The sequence below is a fragment of the Ambystoma mexicanum genome, chromosome 2p, assembly GCF_040938575.1.
Source record: "Ambystoma mexicanum isolate Mex_15411 chromosome 2p, UKY_AmexF1_1, whole genome shotgun sequence".
In the NCBI taxonomy this organism is placed as follows: Eukaryota; Metazoa; Chordata; class Amphibia; order Caudata; family Ambystomatidae; genus Ambystoma; species Ambystoma mexicanum.
Genome location: NC_090923.1, coordinates 50,387,921 through 50,412,471, shown reverse-complemented (window position 1 = coordinate 50,412,471; position 24,551 = coordinate 50,387,921). Strand labels below are relative to the sequence as shown.

Sequence of the window (24,551 nt, the reverse complement as noted above, 5' to 3'; positions counted from 1 at the left end):
AGTCTTGACTTATGGGAGGTTTGATAAGGTTTGCATGAAAATAGGGGACTAAATCTTGGGCTTGAGTAAATAAATGTGCATGACGATTTCAGAGGCTTGCGTGGATGTAGGTGCACAACCAAATCTGGGTTTTATTGAGTGAAGATGCAAGACTACAGTTGGAGATTGAGTGAAGGTGCAAGACAACATCTGGGGATTGAGTGAATGAAGGTACAAGACAACATCTGTGGGTTGAGTGAGTGAAGGCGCAAGACAACATCTGGGGATTGAGTGAGTGAAGGCGCAAGACAACATCTGGGGATTGAGTGAATGAAGCTGCAAGGCAACATCTGGGGATTGAGCGAATGAAGGCACAAGATATCATCTGGGGATTGAGTGAATGAAGCTGGAAGACTACATCTGGGGATTGAGTGAATGAAGGCGCAAGACAACATCTGGGGATTGAGTGAATGAAGGCGCAAGACAACATCTGAGGATTGAGTGAATGAAGGTGTAAGACAACATCGGGGATTGAGTGAATGAAGGTGTAAGACAACATCGGGGATTGAGTGAATGAAGGTGCAAGACAACATCTGGGGATTGAGCGAATGTCTAAGGCAATTGCTAAGCCTTGGCTAATGGTGGGTTGAATGGGGCTTGCATAAAGATGGGACACTACATCTGGGTCTTGAGTGAATCAATGTGGGAGATGATTTCTCTGTCTTGTGTGACGGAAAGTGGAATAGTAGATTTGGGACCCGCGCCAATGAGTAATAGATCAGCTATCCTTTGTTAGGATTCATTGGCTGACGTTGGTGGTGTCAGGGCTTTCTGGGACCTTCTCCTGTTTGTGCATCGAGGGAGGTGAGTCCTAAGGCCTCTCTGAAGACGAACTCATTTCTGATGTGCTGCCTTTGTAGCTTAGGGCTACCATGGTGGGGGTACTTTCAAAGTACCCCATTGTGACCCTTGGGGAGGTTCCTTATCCAGACAGTGTGTTCACTCACAGACTGGTGGCAGCTATACCCTAGGACCCTGTGCCAATTTTCGGTGCAACATCTTGCAATGCACCATTGTCTGCTCGGAGACCTCTTCTAAACAGGTCTCCCCATGCTCATCCAGAACAATCAAGGACAACATTGGCTCCCTTGCCGCCGCTCTCACTGATTTCTTCAACTACTCTTTTGCCACTGGATCTTTCCCCTCCTCCCTCAAGCCCTCCCTTGTGCGCCGCCTCCTGAAAAAATCCTCAGCAGACCCTACCTGTCCTGCCAACTGCTGCCCTATTTCCATCACCCCCTTCCTGGGGAAACTGCTGGAGAAGCTGGCCTTGCCCCAACTCAACTCTCATGCCGAACTTGTTGGTGGTCACCACGACCATTAATCTGGATTCCGAGCATCCAGAGGCAGGGAAACTGCTCTTCTGAACACTCATGAAGAACTGCTCGTATCTCTTGACCAACTTCCCAGCTGTCCTCATCCTACTCGATCTCACCTCTGCCTTTGACACGGACCACCATTCCATCCTCATACAAAGACTCCATGATATCCTTGGTATCTCGGAACAGACACTGGACTGGCTGGCATCCTTCCTAACTGAAAGCTTGTCCCAAGTCATCCTGGGTATCTCCCCCTCTCCTGCTTCGCTTTCCACCTGTGGTGTCCCCCAGGGCTCTATCCTCTCCCCTTGGCTCTTTAAACATCTACCTTGCTCTGCTGGTACACCTCATCTCATCCCTCTCCCCTTAACTTCCAGTGTTTTGCAGATGACACAGAACTCTTTTTCAAACTTCCTGCTGACCCTTTAGCACCCTCCATCATCCCTGACTGCCTATCTGCTATCCAGTCCTGGTGCACTTCCAACGATCTCTGCCTCAATGCCTGTAAAGCTGAGATTCTTCCCATCAGGACCCCTGCTCCCTTCCCCATCATCCCTTCACTCTGGCCTTCCACCATGGGATCTCCCCCAGTTCCTTCTTCTGAAGCCAGAAACTTATGAGTCATCTTCGACGACTCTCTCTCCTCCTCCCTCACACTCAGGACATTGCCAAGAAATCTCACTTTTCAGCTCTTCCTTCTCAAAAGAATTCTCTCTTTTCTCACTTTCCCCCAGAGACTCAATGTTACCCGAGCCCTGTTTCTCTCTAGGCTTGACTATTGCAAAAGCCTCCTCCGGAATCTACCTTCTTCCACTCTGCGACCCCTCCAGCTAATCCAGAATAGAGCAGCAAGACTTTTCCCTGGCCGTAAGCCCAGGGACCACATCTCTCCTGCCCTAAAAAGTCTTCACTGGCTCCTAGTTGCTGCATGTGTTAAATTCAAATCCCTCTGCATCATCCACAAGGCTTTCTGGATAAGGGACCACACTATCTTCAACTTTATCTTACTAAATACTCTCCCTCCAGACCTCTACGTTCCTCTGGCACCAACTCTTTGTGTGTAAAGCGTTTTAGCAAAACAGAGGGCAGGAGGTCAGTCGCTTTCCTCAGCTGGCTCCCTCCTTTCGAACAGCCCCCCCCCCTCCATCTGTGCCTTGGTCCTAAATTCAGGAAACTATAGCACTCACCTTGCCATGCACTTCATCTGTGGCTCACCCACGAGCACGGACACTCCAGCATCTTCCCCCTCTGCCTTCTTCCTTGCTACACTTGCACGCTCTGAATAGTCACAAGGCATAGAACGTTTGTCGTTTCCTTTTTCCCTCAGCTGTTTTTAATTTTTTTGTTTCTTTTAATGTGTTTCACTCCCTGTTCCCTCCCTTTACCCTGCTTTGAAACAGTAATTACTTGCTGTATAAGTGCCTGACAAATGAACAATAAATAAATAAACCTTGTGGGACATTGTACTCTGCTTTCCTGCCTTTACTTCGGCAGCCTTTGGTCACTGGTATCCCAGTGTCCCTACTAACTTTGTGACTCACATAAGACAGGGTTGGACTGCCTAGGTTCGGCTAAGCTAAAGTATTGCAATTCCTAACTAAGTTTGCTTACCTGTTCCAGGTGTTTTCACTACATTTACTGTGTTACCTATCCTGAAAGTATTGCTACTGTATTCTTGGCATATGACCTACTGTGAAAAGTACTTACCCGATTTACTTCTAAAGTCCTACTGTATATAAAATAAATGCTTATTTTTATATAACTCCTATGTGTATAAGTGTTTCCTTGGACTAACTATGTACTGAGTTCTGTGTGCCTCACTACAACCCTCCTCCCTCCTAGACTAAGCCCGTCTGCTCAGCCATTGCTACCAAACCTTTGGGTTGTTCAGGCTAAACCTAAGGGGTGCAACCCTGCCCATCCAAGGTGGGCTTTCTTAACTCTTGTCCTAGACAGGACTTTGGCAAAACACCCAAACCTTTTCTCAAAACCCCATTGGATGCAACATTCACAGCAATGGGGTTTGCCTTGATCTTCAAACCTGTGTCTATATCTCCTTTGATGTGGTTCTTCACAGTGGTGGAGCCGGGGTGGGGCCTGCCACTTCCCCATACTTCCCCCCTTGCTGACACGGACACCACCCAGCCTCCCGCATGGCACCCTTTTATCCACGCCCCCACCCCAGCACCAAAAGCTGCCTTTGCTACCGGTCCTTCATTGGACTCGGGTAATATTTAGCTGGGGTCTGAAACCTTCACCTCTCCAGATGTTTTGATTATGATTCCCATGATCCCTCACCACTGACTTTAATGGATAGGGCTGATGGGAGTTGTAGTCCAAACTTTCTTCAGTGCTAAAGATTGCAGAACCTAGGTCCACAGTATAACTGCATAATGCTTATTGACTTGGTCTCAACAACTCTTAAATTCTAAAACCATCTAAAAAATATCTGCAAGTATCCCCTGTAATTTTGTGTTTGTTTGTTTGTTTATTTGTATGGCACACCTGACCCAGAGTTATCTGGGCGACTTTCACACAAGGGGTTACAAGTATACTTACAGTTTAGTTACAGTAGATCTAGTGTTTAATACTTGTTTAGGTAGAAGTTTGGAATGTATAGGGGCATGTTTCTCATTTGCATATGTGTGATATAAGTACCTATCTGCAAATACAGATATTACTTTAAAGAGTATACTTTGTCTTATATACTGTGTTAACCTTAATTTAGTATGAACATATGTACCCAGCGATGGGTCAGCTGTTATTGGGGGTTAGGAGTGAGAATGCCCATGACCCACTTTAAGAGCAGGAAATGGTATTTGCCAGGGAGCAAAATGGTGGCAGCACAGTTCTCTTTTTTCATTTTAGATGGTGAAGGGTTACCTGTATTTGAAGATGGAACTTGAATAGTGCCCACCACACAAGTAAATTGCGTCTTGGTGCTTGGAAGCCAAGGAAAACAAAGTATGCTGGAGTGACGTTATTCAGCCTCAAGGGGGGACATCGATAGCTGACCTTGCATGAAGGTGGGCGACAATAGTTGTGCCTTGAGAGAATGGATGGATTGAAGTATGGATCCGTAGAAGGGATAGGTAAATTCCATCATAGGAAATTCCATCTAGTTCAATTCCATCGAATTTCTAACAGCAAATTGCACCACAAATGCATGTTGGGGGGAGGGAGGGTGGATAGCGCAATAATACATGCTGGGGGAATATGGGGTGGGGTCTGCATGGGGTCTCCCCTTGTATACAATTGCAATGAAATGACTACAAAAAAGCTATTTGATGGTATAGAATTCGATTAAATGGATTCCATGGAATCGTATTCGATTAAATGGATTCCATGCAATCAAATTCAATTAAATGGATTGCATGGAATTGTATTCGATTAAATGGATTCCATGGAATGGATTCCATGGAATCGAATTCAATAAATCAAATTCGATTAAATGGATTCTATGGAATCAAATTCGATTCCATGGAATCGAATTCGATTAAATGGATTCGATGGAATTGAACTTGATGACATGGAATAGATCCAGGTTGAAGGCAGCTGGTGAGTGAGGAGCTGGTAAAATAGGTAAAGGGCGTGAACACCTATAGCCGTGACCCCAGAGGTGCGTGCTGGGGAGGACAGTGGCTGAAAGTAGTGGTGGTCTTTTAAGGTGCATTTTTTTCGCGTTGTGTGTTTCTTGCAGTCTTGATAGTAGAGTTGTGAAACACAGTGGTGGGAGTGGAGAGAAGGCAGGAGCCAGTCATTTGGTGTATATTGGAGGAAGGGAGAGTGAAGGTGGGAATGGGGTCGGTTGGGGCAGAAGGGAACATGCGTCCACTACTTTTTTAAATTGATTTTGACCACTGTTGCCGGTGGTGAATGTGCTGGTCACGCCTTTTATACTAATATAATGAGTACCATTGAGTTGGGTAATAACACCCAGTACTAAATGATCGCATTAATATATTATCCAGTGTGCCATTATAAGGGGGCAATCGAGGGCTTAGGAAGGACTGTTCCAGGTGCTCGTTGAGGCGCTGCGCGGCGGAGACTGGGTGACTATGCGCAGTCGAGCAGCACCACACTTACCCGTGAACTCCTTCTTGCACCGGTCTCGCACACTCGTTTCCAAGTTCTCCAGCTGGATCTGGACTTTCTTGTAATCCCTCAGAGCTTGTTTGCTTTTCCGTCTGCAAGGGGGAGGGGCAGAGAGGTGACGGATTAAAGACACATTTCACGTGTTTACACACTCCTGCACCCCATCGGCCACTGAGAAACGCCGATCTTGCATATCTGAACTGTATTGCGCAAGTGTGCACCTGCACAAGATTCCAAAGCCTTAGTGTGTAGTGTTTGGAAAGCTGTTTGCTAACCCTCACTGCCCACAACCCAGTCTTGCGACTGATAATACGCAACTGGTCTCGACAATGCCATAATGTCCTCTTCGAGTGAGGGCAGGGGGTGGTTCCCTAAACGTCTAGGCGTCTAGCCAGTCTAGCCACGCGCTCCAATGAGTTCCATCTACTGCCTTGGAATGCAGGTCGTATTGACGTGAACCTCAGCAATAATCACAACAACACTCACACGTGTTACACAATTGTTGCTGCAAACATGAATTTGCTTTTACCAGCCAATTAAAGCAATCCTCCTCGCATGGCAGTTCCATGGCGGACTTTAGGGGAAGGAGGCATGTGCCGGGCACCGCGGGGAAGGGACAGCCAGAACCTCTGCATGCACAGAAACCATTTTCATGGCGCCACCTCTCAAGCATGCTTAGGTGGTGGTCTCGCCTCACCTGTAGATAAGGACGATGATGAGGACGATGAGGGCTACGAAGGAAGCCCCCACTCCCAGTCCAATCTGAGCCTCGAGGGGGAAGGTCAGCGGACTCTCAGTGTCGTACTGCACTCGACCCAGTAAGAAGTTCAAATTTCCCACCTGGACCTAAAAGGCAAAAACATTGCAATAGTTTCAAAGAGCTCCCACTCAAATTAAGAAACATGGAAAGAAAAGCTGCACTTCCCACCCCTCGATTACCTTGCTTTAGAACACTCCATCCCCCCTTTATAAACCCTAGAATCATAGCCCAGCCCGAAAGTACAGATACCCACTACAAAAGCAGAGCCTCGCCTACGTCAGCCTCCACAGATCCGAGCTAAGGCTCAGAAACCATTACGCGAAGGAAGTTTCTCTTTCAAAGCAACCTTGCTAAGAAATCACAGACATTGATCGCTCTTTGAGAGCGTCACCATTCATGGTGAGAGATACGATGCATTCGGCATGTTGCATTTTAGTGCAGTTTGATAGGTGTGCGACTCTGGTACCAGCAGAAAGACACCCATTTAGTGGTCGAAGTGAGCGGGAGCGGTCGGGAGCGGTGCTCCTATACTTTTTTTAATTAGCTTGTACAGCTCCTATACTTTTATTTTAAAATGAAACCGTTCCGGAATGGTTTTGTTTTAAAATAAAAGTGTAGGAAGAAGTTGAAACCTTCACTTTCAGTGTACTGCACTGAACGTTCCCTTAAACAGCAGGTGCAAGTGTTTGCGGGGGTGTATTGTGTGTGGGAGGGGTTGTGGCAATGGGGTTTGTGGGGAGCAGGGGCAGGCCAGCAGGGCACATAGCTCCACTACTTCTTTTCGCACACTTCGACCACTGCTTTAGATACACAGAGGCGGCCAGGCTCAAGGTGAAGGACACCCCTGCAAGGAGGTGTCGGGTGAGAAGCAGTCTCCATACTCTTGCTGGGATCCAGTGATAATAATGCAAGAAATAAGAGAGTGGGTAAAAAATACCAAAAAGCAGAAACAAATTAAAATAAAGAAAAGAAAATGTAATGATAGGAGTGGGCTTTAGGTATCAAAAACAGATTTAGGTAACAATTGAGATAAATGGGAGGGAGACCAGGAGAGTTTAGGACTAAGAGAGGTAAAGTAAAAGGGGTTCAGGGGGATCTCCCCACCCCGAAAATAGCTATTTTTACAATGTGCACTGAAAAAGTAATTTCAATATTTATTCATGCAATATTTATTACACTTTGTAATTGTACGTCACTGTTGTTTCCGCAATAAAATCACAGTGAACCTGTCCTGCTCTATTAAGATTTTGCATAGTTCAAAATCGCCCAATGCCATCAATAGCCAGCTGGCAAGGAACTCCACCAGGAGGACACAGAACTACCAAATGAAAACGAACACCACTAGGAAAGAGCCGGAGAACAAAGGTTGCCCCTCCATATGTGTCCTACCCTCTATATACCCCTTATAGTTCTTTATATTCTCAATCGCTTTCTTCTGTCTGTTCCCAGACCCACCATGTGCCAGTTCCATTTTGGATCTTTTTCTTACGCACTCCCAAGTACTAGAATTCTTTACCTCTAGCTATTCTATCTTCTACGACGCCATCTACTTTTATGTTTCTTTCTTTCTAATCCCGCTATCATTTTGGGCATGAATTTGTTTGGTCTTGTTATTGTCCTGCCTAATCTTGTACAGCACTTTGGGGAAAGCACTGTATAAACACAGATACTAACACAAGGGACCCGCAGTCCACCTACTGTAAGAGACGGCACAGATGAAACAGAGACATTGAACCATCAGACACCACCAGGAGGATACAGCACAAGGAGGAAGACATAAGAGCACCAAACACCACATGAAAGAACCTAAAACACTTTCCTTTTAAGAAGGTTGAGGACCAACAGACTCCAAGAGGAGAAAGGTGGACAACTAATGATAATCAGTAGAATAACTGAGGTGGGTGAACACTGAATACCACGCGGTGGAAAGACAACCATCCACCACCACCACATGGGGTAAGAGGGCTGAGGAAATATCACCAGGAGGGTGTAGGACCATGAAACCCAGCTAGACACCTCCAGAAGGATGGAGAAACACCAGACAGCCCTGCAACATGGGGGGGGGGGGTGGGTCAAATCACTGGGTACCAGCAGGCAGAGAAAGACTGGCAGGAGTCAAATATCACCAGGAAAGTGTGGACCCATGAAACACCAAGAAGATGAGAACTAACAGGCACTACTAGGAGGACCGATGTATGTATGAGCTTCACTGCTGACCAAAGAACCGTTCTCCCCCAGCACCGTACCCTGCTGAATTCTCAAGTCACCCGCAAAAGTGTGCACCCAAAGCGCCAGGAAGAAAGTCAGATTGGGGTTCATTGTTCTATAAATGGTACATGCATTACACGTTTCTCTAAACACGTTTCATATTGTCTTAACTTTAACTTAAATGAGCGCTCTTCCTCTTCAACAAGTAGTGCCCTTGAAGTTCGCCCTCATTGCTAAACCAAGTTCCAATGTGAGCCCCTGGGGTTCCCAGACTTAACCCCTCCTCTTTTATCCCACGCTGCCCCCTTTTAACAAGACGCACAGTGTCCTGGGTGCACCCAATATAACATGTACTTGCATGCTGAATCACACGCCCTCGGCACGCGTGCCTTCCACAGAGCGCTTGGGCAACCGAGCCTGAGAGGAAGTGAGCTCACACAGTGAAAAGCGACAACCGGAAGCACTAAAATCTCACTGCATGGTTTCATGGTGAGCCTAAGGGCACAGTAGGTATGGTGCAGAATACAGTGCGGTGCAGCCTGTTCCACCCCCCACCCCGCTCGTGCAAATAGAGCAGCGTGGTTACCGTGAACTCAGGCAGGGAGTCCATGCCCTCCCGCTTCATCGGCTGACGTGGGATTGGCTGCTCAGATGGCGGCTCGCAGTACAGGTGGTTGTGCGTCAGTGTCTTAACGATGCACACCCCCTCGCCGATCATTGCCACCAGTTCATCCTTCGTGATGGCCAGATCGAGGTTTTCACCCTGAAACAGAGAGGTGAAGCAATCATTCATTACTTCAGTGAAATTTCAGTCTTGAGTACCAAGAAGCTCAAAAGTAGACCATACCATACTTAAAATAAATTCAGAGGCAGTGCAGAGAAATGTCATCACCCATCATGGATATGAACATGTGGGGCTTGGGCAGGTTCGCAGATATCACTTAACGTCTTGGCGACTGCCCCCGATCAATGGTTGAATTGCCGGATTAACTCCTATAGCTAGTTTATTTGTCACAGTGCTAGATCAGCTGTTGCGGGGCTAGGTTAAACTTGGCACTGCCAGATTATAACATAGCTAGATTTAATATTGCATTAGTAGATTAACCCTCCAATGTATTACATAAATAAAGTGCTGAATAGCTACATTAATCCTTTGTCCGTTTGTACTTCACTCCTGGCTACCCGTATCCACATCAATTCTTCCTTTGCTAGAATGGTTACTATAGACCCCTGTCAATTCTTCTGCACTGCTGGACTATTTAATGTACACAGAGTGTATTTGTGCATATCCAAATTAATTGCTGAACACCTCGATTATTTATTGCATACGTAAATTAAATGTGTCCTAGATATATGTTTTTTTTTGCAGACCTAGACTAATTATTACATGCATAGATAACATCCATGTCTGATGGTGTGATCTATTCTTGCATAGTAGGATTCATTTTTTAGACTACTCTAATCTCGATTGCATAGCCAGATTAATGATCTAAACCCCTAAATCTAGTGCTGCATATCTAGTGCTGCATAGCCAGATTAATGATCTAAACCCCCTAAATCTAGTGCTGCATAGCCAGATTAATGATCTAAACCCCCTAAATCTAGTGCTGCATAGCCAGATTAATGATCTAAACCCCTAAATCTAGTGCTGCATAGCCAGATTAATGATCTAACCCCCTAAATCTAGTGCTGCATAGCCAGATTAATGATCTAAAACCCCTAAATCTAGTGCTGCATAGCCAGATTAATGATCTAAAACCCCTAAATCTAGTGCTGCATAGCCAGATTAATGATCTAAACCCCTAAATCTAGTGCTGCATAGCCAGATTAATGATCTAAAACCCCTAAATCTAGTGCTGCATAGCCAGATTAATGATCTAAACCCCTAAATCTAGTGCTGCATAGCCAGATTAATGATCTAAAACCCCTAAATCTAGTGCTGCATAGCCAGATTAATGATCTAAACCCCCTAAATCTAGTGCTGCATAGCCAGATTAATGATCTAAAACCCCTAAATCTAGTGCTGCATAGCCAGATTAATGATCTAAACCCGCTAAATCTAGTGCTGCATAGCCAGATTAATGATCTAAACCCCCTAAATCTAGTGCTGCATAGCCAGATCAATTTAAATCTAGTGCTGCATAGCCAGATGTATTGTTTCACAGCCAGATCAATTTCTGATGTACCACTAGGTTAACTGTTTTCATAGAGAAATGTCTGCATAGCCAAATTTACTGTTGCAGCGACAGATTATGTTTTTACGCCGCCAGTTTCATTGTTGCAAAGCCAGAGATATTGTCAGATAGCTAGTTACATTGTCACATAGCTAAGATACACGTTGTACATCTAACTGTATTATTGCATAGGCAGTTTAACGTCCTCCCACTACTAAATTAATTACTGCACAGTTATTTTTTTTCTAGTATTGTACGTTTTTTGTGGCACAGCTGGATTAATTGTCACAAAGCTTTATTGTTGCACAGCTGGATTAACTGTCACAAAGCTTTATTGTTGCACAGCTGGATTTGTCACTGTGGAGAACACTTTACATTTTTACACCACTGAATTGTGTTGCAAAGCCACATTTATTATTGCATTACCAGATTCCCTTTGGAACTATATTTGTTAAATAGTATTTAGTTCTGCTTTTATGAGGATCCTTTTTATCAAAATAAAGCTTGGTGTAATGAACTAGTGGTAACTAGTTTGTACAGATACATTAATTTGTTGCATAGCTAGATTAATTAGTGCATAAACAAATTAGCTGGTATCCAATGGGCTGCATACCTACATTTAGGATGCATGGTTTAATTCATGGCTGTACCACAGAATCTCACTCTTTTGTTGCCCAAATTAATTGCTTCACCTCTAGATTAATTGTTGCATATTTAGATAGTTCTATATTTTGCTGAACTGCCACCCAACTATACCTTGCTCTTAGTTGCCTAGGTGTATTGCTTCACCTCTAGTTCAATTTGTTGTTACATTGCTAGATTAATTATTGCAGAATATCCCTTTTTTCATATCCAATTTAACTGTTGCATGTCTTGATATGTATGGCATTGGTAGCCTTCTTGTTGCATAGCTAGATCTAGTGTTGCATAGCTGGATTAATCTCAGCCCAAATGCACTTGGATGTATGTACCCGGTTCTGGTCTTCTACCTTTTCTAACTAGCATACTTTCCTCTAAAGCCTCCTACCACCTTACACCATACACATACACCTACCTCAGGCCTACCAGTTGTCACAGCATCCGAGATTTACAAGGTTTGCCTCTTTAGGTCTATGACATCCACACACATTGGTGGCCAACACAGGCAGAGAGCGCTCAAATGTATCAGATCTTGGGTCTTCCAGGCCAGATAAACATATTTACGAATTTCACTACGAAACACATAGAACCAGACTGATCCTCAAGAATTGGGTAGTTCAAACCTGCTCTGATCAACACCACAGGTGTTGCATCTACAACTAAATGCCAATGCCCCCTTTTCTTACAGGGCCACATGCAGCAAGGCTGCCAAAATAGCAGAAGGGCACTATTCAAGTGTAGTGCCCTTCTACATAGCCCGGCTCTTTACAGGGTCTTAGTGGTCCAGTCCCCTCTGTCTGAATAGACAGATGCACTCTGATCAGCCCACACAGTAGTTTGCAAACCCTAGACAAAAAAAGATGCAGGTCAAGGCCCGGGTAGTATAGATCAGTGCAGGGCTGTTGCTTGGTCTGGGAAAGACCCGGGCTATGCTAATGTCGGAACTGTCAGGACTGGGGGCTAGCTAGCCTTTTGATTGTAGCTCCTGAGATTCTATTGGGGGCTACAACCCCTTATATTCCCTACCAATGCCTCTGGCTCAGTGGCAACACGCTCGTCTTGGAAGCAAAATGACGTGGAGCAACACAGGTTTGAAATCTGGGTCTGTGCTTAGAAACCTCTTTGGTATTAAGAGAGTGATAAATAACCATTATTAAAGGCCATGCCAGGTGTTGTATCCCATTACGGCCATTGTTAGCCAGACACACAAGAACACAAGTAACTGGTGCAGGTTGCTCTCGAATCGGCAACGTGCCCAGAAAGAGCGACATCTCGCAACGTATGAGCTCCAGATTTCTGTGCCAGGCAGAAGAGGAAGACATGCATTACTTGCCATAATAGCATTTCTGATGGTTGTATCTGCTTAGATTCACATGCTCTGCATATAGTCCAACATCTAGTGGTAATCGCAGACTACTGCACGTCGTCTTTCGATCCTCAAAAGACAAGGTCAACAAGGGCGTGCTTGTAATACTATCCCTAACATGACATGTAGCGGTTGAGGATTCATAGAGAACACATGCAAGCCGAGTTAAGGAAATGCCCTCCTGATCTACATTGGGGTTATCTTACACAACAAACACACAACTACCAGACAATTGAGTTTTGGGAGATGGCACAGGGTTCACAAAATAGTCTGAATAGTAAGGCAATGAAAAGATTTTGACTGTCCGTAAAATAAAGTCCTTTCAAAGTACCAAGAACTATGCAAAGAATACTGTATACATTGCTAACATTTTACAGAGCTCTGCATTTGGGGAAGGCCAACAACAGCTGCTCCTGCAACACATCTGAATGGATCAAAAACCACACAAGGTGACTGAGGCATGCCTGGCCACAGAACTCTTGCCACACTACAACACTTGGTGTGTGACCCAACAAAAGACAGGCCCTGTCCTCGGAAATTACAACATGTATACAGCATTGATACAAAGAACTATGCTGGATATGGATCAATATAATTGGGAAACAGTGCCACAGGGCTTCCCGGCTTGACCAATAGAAAATAGGCATCTGCTGGAAAGGGGACTTAAATGCTTTGGCATGGCAGAACTGGCAGAACATGGCTATACTATGCATCTCGTTCACCCATTCCCATACACTGGGACTCAGAAGAATCACTGCGGAAGAAGAACGAACGACAGGTTCCGGGTGTGCTGCGAGCGCGGAGGCCACGGAGCTTTACCTCCACGGAGATGACACTGCCCGGCTTATGCCTGTAGGGCTTGGCCGGGTCCTCAGCATTCAGCGGCTTCAGGACTGGGTTCGGCTCATAGGAGAAAGGGGCGGCGTTAAGGTTGTTGAAATTGAAGAGGAGGTTGTCCAGGATGAACTCCACGGTGACGCGGGCGTTCCGCAGCTGCAGGTTGATAGATGGGGTCTTGCAGAGCATGAGGTAGGACGAGTTTATCGCACACGTTTCTTGAAACTGCAAGCAATGGGAAAGAAAAAAACGTATGATTATAGTGAGAACAGAGGAGGATGTGGGGGGGATCTTGAGCGTACCCCCAAATCCCAAGTGAGACCTCATTAAGATGAAGCTTAGCTGCCAACACTTACCAGTGGTCAGGCCAATTGTAGGCTCTCACGGCTTTGCCACACAAGGGAAAGTGGCAATAGAAAAAGTATGTGATGTGTTCACAAGCACAAAATGTAGTCAAGCTGTAGACTCCTGGGTACCCTGCAAGCACGGCCGACAGTCGCGCCTCTAGAGGGAATGCAGTTAATGGAAGAACACACACCCCTTTACTACTGGTATTAGGTGCTTATAACACTGTGTGCTTAGCATCTGCTGAAAGCGGTGGGTACATGTTCTGTCATGGTCCAGAATGAGGGATTCCACCAACCTGAACAGAATGTTTAACATTCTTGGTGCCTCATTATAAAGAAATTGAGCAAATGGTTTTGAAATGAAGGCCTAATTACAGAATGTGGAATAACCCGCCCGGAATAAAGAATAGGTGAGTTGGAGTAAGGTAGGTTAACAACATAACACATGAATATTACGACCAATAAATGTTGACTTTAAAAAACTTTGCTTAAGGTATTCAGTTTACTCGCAAGGTCGCAAGAACCTTCTCAAAAGCCCATCATAGTTAAAAAACATGTACAAAAGAAACTATATTTTTTAAAACAAAAGAAATTGTACCCCAGAAATGAAAAAAAGGGTTCAGACATGCTTCTTTGTGAGCATTAGAAACACCCTTCATCTCAGAGTCCTCTTTCTATGTTTAGCATTAAAGGGAGTTGGCGGGAGGGAACCGGGTAATGAAACCCGAGGTGAGCGCGTAGCAGTCGGTGACGGAGAACAGGGGAATGGCAGAGAGCTCAAGGACAGGGAGGCACAAGAAGATGGATGGGAGCAGGATATGGTGAAATTCTTTTGTATGGTGCCAAGTCCCCCCTGTAGTAGATTCAGATCACCGAGGCTTGTCTGTGGAGGGACGCGTTGTGCCAGAGGTGTGATGGCTTATTTGCCCGGGCTGCGCGCAGCGCATTCCTATGTGTTCTACAACCCAGATCATCTTTCGGAATGTTCATTCTGTGACTGCCAAGCCTCGGCCAAGAGTGGAAAACTGAAACCTAGACGGTGTGTACATGAGAATATGTTTGGTAACAGAAGGCAAGGGAACGGTGTGGTCAAACTACTGCGGAAACATTAAAACCGTGCCTGGCGCCGTCCTCAGAGAGAAACGGGGTGCCTTGCTTGGGAGTAGGCCATCAGAGTATAGTAATGGCAAGCCAGTGACCGGCAGAAAGTACAGCCTGCGCGCCCTCTGGATAGGGTGACCAGACGTCCTGGTTTTTCCGGGACCGTCCCGGTTTTTGCTGCTCTGTGCCCCTTTCTCAAGATTATGTTTGCAATGGAAACTGCAGGGGTCCCTGTTTTTGCTAGACAGTCTTCATAGCTGACAGGCAGGAATGCACAATCTCGCCCAAAAGAAATGCTGCATTTTACAACTTAAGATAGTGTTAGTTTGTGAAAAATGTATTATAATATGTGTTTATTTGAACAGTAACACTTATACCCCCTTCTTCTCCAAACGCTACTGAAGTGTATTGCCTCGACAGCCACTTTCAAGAGTAAGTCCTACTTTCATATCAGTTGCCCGGTCCTGGTTTTTATTTTTTAAATCTGGTCACCCTACTTCTGGAAGATGCGTTCATTACACTATGTGAAAGGCAGGGATGGAGGGGGAGGAGATGTGGTGAGGGGATGCAACAGAAATAAGGGCCCAAAATGCAGACAGGCGTCTGGCAGACGTCAGCGAGGACAGATCAAGTTCATGTAGACCTGGGTGGAGCGAATGAATGCGTTATCGGGAATTAACTGCACCATAAAGTTCCGACATCGTCCAGCAGATGGCAGGAGAAGCCTGCATGTGAACCTATTACACCCGGGCTCCCCGGAGCAGGACATTTCGGCGCGGCCGGTTCGGCGCAGGAGCCGGTTCGTTAAGATGAAAACCTTGGCACCCTATTCCGCACCCAATAAATATAGCACAGGGGGTGGTGATGTAAACAGTACGTTCAGTGGCATGAGCAATCAAGGTGGGTCTCTAACAAGGGGGCGTGGTCTAAGTGCTCAGAGTGGACTAAAGAGCGCTCGCCATCGGGTCCAAAGGTCCCTTAGGTAATAGCCGCCTGCTTCAAACAATGTCACCTCGTCCCTTTGGGGTGGGGGTTTGACATATTGGGAAATAATTGCACAGCCGGATGAAAGACACAGATGCCCATTTCAAAATGATGAGCTGGAAAACCCTGGCTGCATATGTTTACAGTACAATGGATTCATTACGTATAGTTTAAGGTTTTACAATGGAAAGGTGCAGCGGAACACAGTAACTCATGGGCGGGCATGTACTGTCGCGCCTAAACATCCGAGCGCCAAAACGTCCCGTCGCCGAACTGGTCGCGGCAAATTGGCCCGCGCCGAACCTGTGGCGCCGAAATGGGGTGTACCGCGGGCTCCCTGCTGGCCGACAATACAACGGACCATATGCCATATTTACTCAAGCGCAGGTGGAGGGGACACTACTTCTAGACAGAGGACAAGCAAGCCACAGGTAGGAGGGAATGTTAAACGGAGACCCGCGCCGCAGAGCACCTCTGCGCAAGCGAGCAAGGGCACCGTTAACTCTTTTTGGTTAAGGTTTTTTATCTGCATAGGTGCAATCTCGAAGCCATGCACCACACGGCCACAATGTGTTCCCCCACTTATTATTTAGGACTTCTGTCCGGTATTTACTCCAAGGTGCTGCAGCTGAGAAGTGGTTAAGGCTGGATAGCGTCAGTAACACGGCTTAACACTGACATGTAGGTGGCAGACTTCCCTAGCGCGCATGATACCGCTAGTGCGACATGTGAATGACTCTGCCCCAACCCTAACATGAGCAGATAGGTGCGTGACTGCTTCATAGTCCTACCGCTAGTGCGACATATGAATGACTCTGCCCCAACCCTAACATGAGCAGATAGGTGAGTGACTGCTTCATAGTCCTACCGCTAGTGCGACATGTGAATGACTCTGCCCCAACCCTAACATGAGCAGATAGGTGAGTGACTGCTTCATAGTCCTACCGCTAGTGCGACATGTGAATGACTCTGCCCCAACCCTAACATGAGCAGATAGGTGAGTGACTGCTTCATAGTCCTACCGCTAGTGTGACATGTGAATGACTCTGCCCCAACCCTAACATGAGCAGATAGGTGAGTGACTGTTCCATAGTCCTAGCGCTTGGGCGACATGTGAATGACTCTGACCCAACCCTAACATGAGCAGATAGGTGCGTGACTGCTTCATAGACCTACCGCTAGTGCGACATGTGAATGACTCTGCCCCAACCCTAACATGAGCAGATAGGTGCGTGACTGCTTCATAGTCCTACCGCTAGTGCGACATGGCTTGTGCGACATGTGAATGACTCTGCCCCAACCCTAACATGAGCAGATATGTGAGTGACTGTTCCGTAGTCCTAGCGCTAGTGCGACATGTGAATGACTCTGCCCCAACCCTAACATGAGCAGATAGGTGAGTGACTGCTTCATAGTCCTACCGCTTGGGCGACATGTGAATGACTCTGCCCCAACCCTAACATGAGCAGATAGGTGAGTGACTGCTTCATAGTCCTACCGCTTGGGCGACATGTGAATGACTCTGCCCCAACCCTAACATGAGCAGATAGGTGAGTGACTGCTTCATAGTCCTACCGCTTGGGCGACATGCGAATGACTCTGCCCCAACCCTAACATGAGCAGATAGGTGAGTGACTGTTCCATAGTCCTACCGCTTGGGCGACATGCAAATGACTCTGCGCCAACCCTAACATGAACAGATAGGTGAGTGACTGTTTCATAGTCCTACCGCTTGGGCGACATGCGAATGACTCTGCGCCAACCCTAACATGAGCAGATAGGTGAGTGACTGTTCCATAGTCCTAGCCCTTGGGCGACATGCGAATGACTCTGCGCCAACCCTAACATGAGCAGATAGGTGAGTGACTGTTCCATAGTCCTACCGCTTGGGCGACATGCGAATGACTCTGCACCAACCCTAACATGAGCAGATAGGTGAGTGACTGTTCCATAGTCCTATCGCTTGGGCGACATGCGAATGACTCTGCACCAACCCTAACATGAGCAGATAGGTGAGTGACTGTTCCATAGTCCTAGCGCTTGGGCGACATGCGAATGACTCTGCACCAACCCTAACATTAGCAGATAGGTGAGTGACTGTTTCATAGTCCTACCGCTTGGGCGACATGTGAATGACTCTGCACCAACCTTAAAATGAACAGATAGGTGAGTGACTGTTCCATAGTCCTAGCGCTTGTGCAACATGTGAATGACTCTGCCCCAATCCTAACATGAGCAGATAGGTGAATGACTGTTCCAAAGTCCTAGCGCTTGGGCGACATGTGAATGACTCTGCCCCAACCCTAACATGAGCAGATAGGTGAATGACTGTTCCATAGTCCTAGCGCTTGGACGACATATGAATGACTCTGTCCCAACCCTAACATGAGCAGATAGGTGAGCGACTGTTCCATAGTCTTACCGCTTGGACAACATGTGAATGACCCTGCAGCATTCCTAACATGAGCAGATAGGTGAGTGACTGTGCCAAAGTCCTACCGCTTGTGAGACATGTGAATGACCCTGCACCATCCCTAACATGAGCAGGTAGGTGACTGTTCCATAGTCCTACCGGTTATGTGACGTGTGAATGACTCTGCCCCAACCCTAACATGATCAGATAGGTGAGTGACTGTTGCATAGTCCTACCGCTTTGCGTGACACGTGACTGTCTCTGTCCCATCTGTAACATGAGCAGATAAGTGACTGTTCCATAGTCCTACAGCTTGTGAGTAATCTGCATGACTCTGCACCATCCCCAACATGAGCAGATAAGTGAGTGACTGTTCCATAGTGCTAGCGCATGACTCTGCACCATCCCTAACAAAAGCAGATAGGTGACTGTTCCATAGTCCTACCGGTTATGCAGCGTGTGAATGACTCTGCCCCAACCCTAACATGATCAGATAGGTGAGTGACTGTTCCATAGTCCTAGCGCTTGAATGACATGCAAATGACTCTGCACCATACCCAACATGAGCAGATAGGTGAGTGACTGTTCCATAGTCCTACCGCTTGCGTGATATGTGAATGTCTCTGCACCATCTCTAACATGAGCATAATAGGTGAGTGACTGCTCCTTAGTCCTACCACTCGCAGAACATGCGACTGACTCGCCCCACTCCCTAAAATAGGCATGATAGGTGATGGACTACTCCTCAGTCCTACCACTTGCGTAAAATGTAACTGACTCTGTCCCATCTCTAACATGAGCATAATAGGTGAGGGACTGCTTCTTGGTCCTACTGCTTGCGTGACATGTGACTGATTCTTCCCCATCCCGAACATGAGCATGACTGGTGATGGACTGGTCCAGAGCCGGTCAGAAAGCACAGGGAGCTAAGAGCTCGCCCCTAATATCTGTGCACAGTCTGCTGTAGCAGGTTTGCATCCTGGCAGTGTCAACTCAGCCTTTTATCCTTCCGAGGTCGATACATTGAGTGCCACACTGTGAGATTTGATTTGAGTGTTATAGTGCGCACAGGACAGACTTAACCAGATAACGGTGCAGATGATTAAAAAAGACACGACAGGGGAAGGGTGATTAACTAATCCACATAGCAAACAGTGTTTGGAAGCCCAGTGCCCCTCAATCCCTTTATTTAAAGAGATAGGTGTTGAGGGCTTTACGGTTCCAATGCTGTAAACTCCAGAGGGAGGCTGTTCTAAAGTCTGGGACCATATACTGTAAATCCTCAAATTCCCCTTGAGACACAAGAAGATAGAATCGTCAAAAGCAGTTGATCCCCTGAATGGAGAACCCTTGTGGGTGGATATCTACTGAGAGCCCTGGTGGGTGGGTATCTACTGCGAACCCTTGTGGGTGGATATCTACTGCGAACCCTTGTGCGTGGGTATCTACTGAGAACCCTGGTGGGTGGATATCTACTGCGAACCCTTGTGGGTGGATATCTACTGCGAACCCTTGTGGGTGGATATCTACTGAGAACCCAGTTGGGTGGGTATCTACTGAGAGCCCTGGTGGGTGGGTATCTACTGAGAACCCTTTTGAGTGGGTATCCACTGAGAGCCCTGGTGGGTGGGTATCCACTGAGAACCCTTGTGGGTGGGTATCCACTGAGAACCCTGGTGGGTGGGCATCTACTGAGAACCCTGGTGGATGGGTATCTACTGAGAACCCTGTTGGATAGTATCTACTGAGAACCCTGGTGGGTGGGTATCTACTGAGAACCCTGGTGGGTGGGCATCTACTGAGAACCCTTGTGTGTGGGCATCTACTGAGAACCCTGGTGGGTGGGCATCTACTGAGAACCCTGGTGGATGGGTATCTACTGAGAACCCTTGTGGCTGGGTATCTACTGAGAACCCTTGTGGCTGGGTATCTACTGAGAACCCTTGTGGGTGGGTACTTACGGAGAACCCTTGTGGGTGGGTATCTACTGAGAGCCCTGGTGGATGGGTATCTACTGAGAACCCTGGTGGGTGGGCATCTACTGAGAACCTTTGTGTGTGGGCATCTACTGAGAACCCTGGTGGGTGGGTATCTACTGAGAGAGAACCCTGGTGGGTGGGTATCTACTGAGAACCCTTGTGGCTGGGTATCTACTGAGAACCCTTGTGGCTGGGTATCTACTGAGAACCCTTGTGGGTGGGTATCTACTGAGAACCCTTGTGGCTGGGTATCTACTGAGAACCCTTGTGGGTGGGTATCTACTGAGAGCCCTGGTGGGTGGGTATCTACTGAGAGCCCTGGTGGGTGGGTATCTACTGAGAATCCTGGTGGGCGGGTATCTACTGAGAGAGAACCCTGGTGGGTGGGTATCTACTGAGAACCCTGGTGGGTGAGTATCTACTGATTCTGTCCACCAGCTAGGAAGGAGTAAGGTTGTTCAAACATTTCTAGATCAGGCAAATGACCTTGAAGCCAATTCTATCCGCCATGGCAGCCATTGAAGAGATAACAAGGTCTACTGTTATTCAGCGCTCTGAGACCTATGGGGGTGCGTGTAGCGCTATATAAGAAATACATGCTTCATTATTACTTGCATCAGTCCTAGTGCTTGTGTGACCTGTGATGACTCTTCCCCTTCCCCAGCCCTACCAACCATTCTAATATGCACCTGAAGTAAATGCTATACAGATTGGCGCATTTTAGAAAATGAGCAAATTGTTTTCGTTCGTCCACTTCTGTCTGCTGGTACCTACCCGCTGCACACTGCAGATGGCATTTTCTGGGCACTCCGTGTCCGGAATGATCCGGCGCTTTCTCCCCAGGCCGCGGCGCCGCCGACGTTCCGCTGGTGAAACCGTTACTTGAATGGTTGGGGCTTGAACCACGTCCAGGTTCTGCCCATAGACCAGGATGACTCGCCCACCGCTGAAAGGAACATGGAGGAAGAGTGTGACACACCATGTAAACAAACCAAGAAACGGAGACTTTGCTAGCAGAGGGGCACCAAGGGGCCTAGTCCTTGCCTTATCCTAACACACATTCGGGTCCGGTGCGCAATATAAATGAATAAACAAACAAAAAGCAAACATTCCTACAAGGTCTCTGGCTTTACCCCTAAACCCATGAGCAACAAAACACACACCAGAGGGACAGAACAATTAGAAATTGTGGGGAGACCACTTTAAAGTGGGCAAGTTGAGTGAAGCTGATGGCGAGATAGGGCGGGCTCGGGTTATGCGGGAGGACGTGGCAATGCAGTGAGGGTGGCATAGTTAGTGCCATTGTGTTGGTTGTTGAATATACGCCTACACCGCTATGTTGTGTTGATCTTGTATAGCTTACAGAATGGAAAAGCACTGGTGATCTTCTGGTGTGGGACCGGCGTCTACCAAGCAGCCGATGGCTGCAGGCATCGATGAATAGCGCCCACCCCCTTAACCACGGAGACACCCCAGACTCAGATTAGGAGCCCAAGCGGGGGCACGTTGTGTGTTTCTTTATGTCGGTTTGCTATGTACTGTGCACCCTCCAAAAGTCGTGTCCGGGTCCTGTGTGCCTCCAGAATTCAGACGGTGCAAAGACAAGAAGGGGTTAAGCCCCACCATAAATGCCATGAGACTCCAGTCATCCGGAAGACTGGTCAACAGGAGGGGAGACATGGGTTTGAAAACCCGTCTCCCCGGCTACTTTTAGGGATAGCCAATTGGCTGGCAGTCCTTGACCACAGCTTTGTTTTGGGCGTTGGAGGTTTGACTTATTCTTGGAGGTCAGAGGTGACTGTGTTGCCCAGTATTTGTATTTATTTTGTCATTTGTATAGTGCGCCTAACCCGGAGGCATCTGGGCGCTGAATGCGAGGCACAGGAGTTTGAAACAGATTCTGGCATGCATGGGGACACAATGCACCTTTCTGTGCATGCTTGCTGAGGACAAATTTGCATTTTCTTGCCTTCAGGGTTGTTGAAGATTTTGCAAGTCTTTCTACTTGCTAGGCAGGGAGGTCCCAGTAGAGGGTGTTGCAGTAATCCTGTCGCCTGGAAGGGACTAACATGCTCATTACAGCCCGAGTAGTAAAAAAAAAGAAAACAAGCATTGCCAATGCCAACAGTTTTGGCTTTTCTGTAGGCATAAGAAAAGCATTTGCCAGGCAATGCCGTCGTGGTATTAACTGGCCATCGATGGTAGCAGGTGCAAAATGGTGCAAGTACCTGGGCATCTAATAGCAGTGCCTGGCAAATACCTAATACTTATGTGAAGGGTTACTAAAGGACACCTCTTCAGGTGCTCAGGGTTCGGACTTGGGTTGTGAGAGTGGGAGCAATGCAGACCGATAGGCCCAGGCCATTACTATTTCCAATAGCTCCCGCCCAATTAGTAGAGCCTGAACAAGTGCCGCAGCCATTCAGTAAGCCCCCAACCAAAGACACAGAATGCAATAGGAAGGTCCCTTTGGAGGGCTGGAGACAACTGAACTCCATCTGTGCAAGAACTGATGCGCTGCAATACAAACTCTTACAAGAGATCCTTTTCCAGCACCTTGAGGTCGATATTTCCTTCAAGGCGCTTTCCACAGTTCAGATCCACTCTGAATGTATGTACTGCGGGGGGTGCAATCTACGCATTGGGTTTAAAAATCGCTACATCAAGGCAGGGAGAAGCTGGCAAGCAAGGGTATAGAGATCTTTTTGGATTCAAGGGCCAAGATATTCCACCGTCATGACGCTTGCTTTGACACTATTGTACTGGCGGACGGCAAGAGAGTGGGTGATGGTGATACCTGGGTGCCTGGCATAGATCACGCCACAATGAATCTGATTGATATTGCACCAATTTACCTTGAGTACTCCGTCAGCCAGGCAAGCCAACCTGCTGAAATCACCCGTGGGGCTAAATACCCTATCTGTGGGTGCTCATCATTGTGTAGGCTGGCATGCCTTTAGCCGAGGTAGAGGGGAGTGGGTTTACCACACTGAAATTGATCTCTTGGAATGTGGCTGGTCTGAGGGATAAAGTTATTGATGGGAATGGGTCAATTATATAATTGACCATGATATCACATGTTTGCAAAAGACCTGGGCTGAGAAGGCTCCCCAAGAGACCTGGGTTGAGAAGGCTCCCCAAGAGATCTGGTTTGCGAAGGATCACGAAGAGACCTGGGTTGAGAAGGCTCCGTAAGAGATCTGGGTTGAGAAGGCTCCCCAAGAGATCTGGTTTGCGAAGGCTCACGAAGAGACCTGGGTTGATAAGGCTCCCCAAGTGACCTGGGTTGAGAAGGCTCCCCAAGAGACCTGGGTTGAGAAGGCTACCCAAGAGACCTGAGTTGAGAAGGCTACCCAAGAGACCTGGGTTGAGAAGCCTACCCAAGAGACCTGGGTTGAGAAGCCTACCCAAGAGACCTGGGTTGAGAAGGCTCCCCAAGTGACCTGGGTTGAGAAGGCTACCCAAGAGACCTGGGTTGAGAAGGCTCCCCAAGAGACCTGGGTTGAGAAGGCTCCCCAAGAGACCTGGGTTGAGAAGGCTCCCCAAGAGTCTGTTGAGATGATAGCATCCCAGGTGTGTCCAGCAGAGTGGGTTGGGCCAGATGGACAATTGTGAGGGAAAGAGTCGCAGAGGTCACGAAAGAGTGTAGAGGCCAAATGCAGAGAATCAAGATGGATGTTAAAGTCCCCAAGGGAGAGAAGCTTGGTGTAGGAGTCCAGGAGAGAGGAGGAGAGGAGGAGAGGACCGCCCATTCCGAGAGGAAAAGGGGGTATGTCAGAGTGGCCTGTAGATATTAGAGAGGGTGAAGGAAAGACAAGATAGCCTCCAGACGAGGCTTTCAAAGGAGGAATAGGATTAAGTGGGAATGATGGTGGCTGGAAAGTACTCAGTAACATTTAGGGCGAACCTGCCACCAGCTTGGGTGGGCCTGGGATTGGACAGGATCTTGTAGACCTCAGGGAGAAGAGTGTCAAAAGCAGTGACTGAGCTGGCCTTGAACCACATCTCGGCGAGAGGAAGAACGTTGAGGTCAATGTCTTGAAGGAGGAGACAGATGTCTGAGGAGTGTTTGGCAGCGCAGCGAGAATTGAGGATAGCTGCTGGTTGCCACCTTTGAATATATATTTTCAGAGGCGGGTACAGAGGCGGGGAACCACAACAGTAGGGGTGAGGAAAGGGATGGAAGTTTATGAGGTGGCAGGAGGGGGGGAATAGTTGAAAAGAGATGGTGAACTCGTTTCAAGAAGGAGGAGGTGGGGCTGAGAGCCCTGGGCCATGGTAGTGCCATTC

At 47.4% G+C, this 24,551-nt stretch overlaps 1 protein-coding gene across 5 annotated transcripts in view; it reads right to left on the bottom strand.

Annotated features, from left to right (window-relative positions):
• PLXNB1 (plexin B1) overlaps positions 1–24,551 on the bottom strand; it is an 830,120-nt gene that overhangs the window by 89,035 nt on the left and 716,534 nt on the right. For all 5 annotated transcript variants that reach the window (XM_069643229.1, XM_069643227.1, XM_069643226.1 and 2 more), the window contains 5 exons: positions 21,036–21,207; positions 13,420–13,662; positions 9,008–9,184; positions 6,151–6,299; positions 5,445–5,545 (listed from right to left, as the gene is read on the bottom strand). In XM_069643229.1, coding sequence (XP_069499330.1) covers positions 5,445–5,545; positions 6,151–6,299; positions 9,008–9,184; positions 13,420–13,662; positions 21,036–21,207 — 842 coding nt within the window. The remainder of the gene's footprint in view (positions 1–5,444; positions 5,546–6,150; positions 6,300–9,007; positions 9,185–13,419; positions 13,663–21,035; positions 21,208–24,551) is intronic.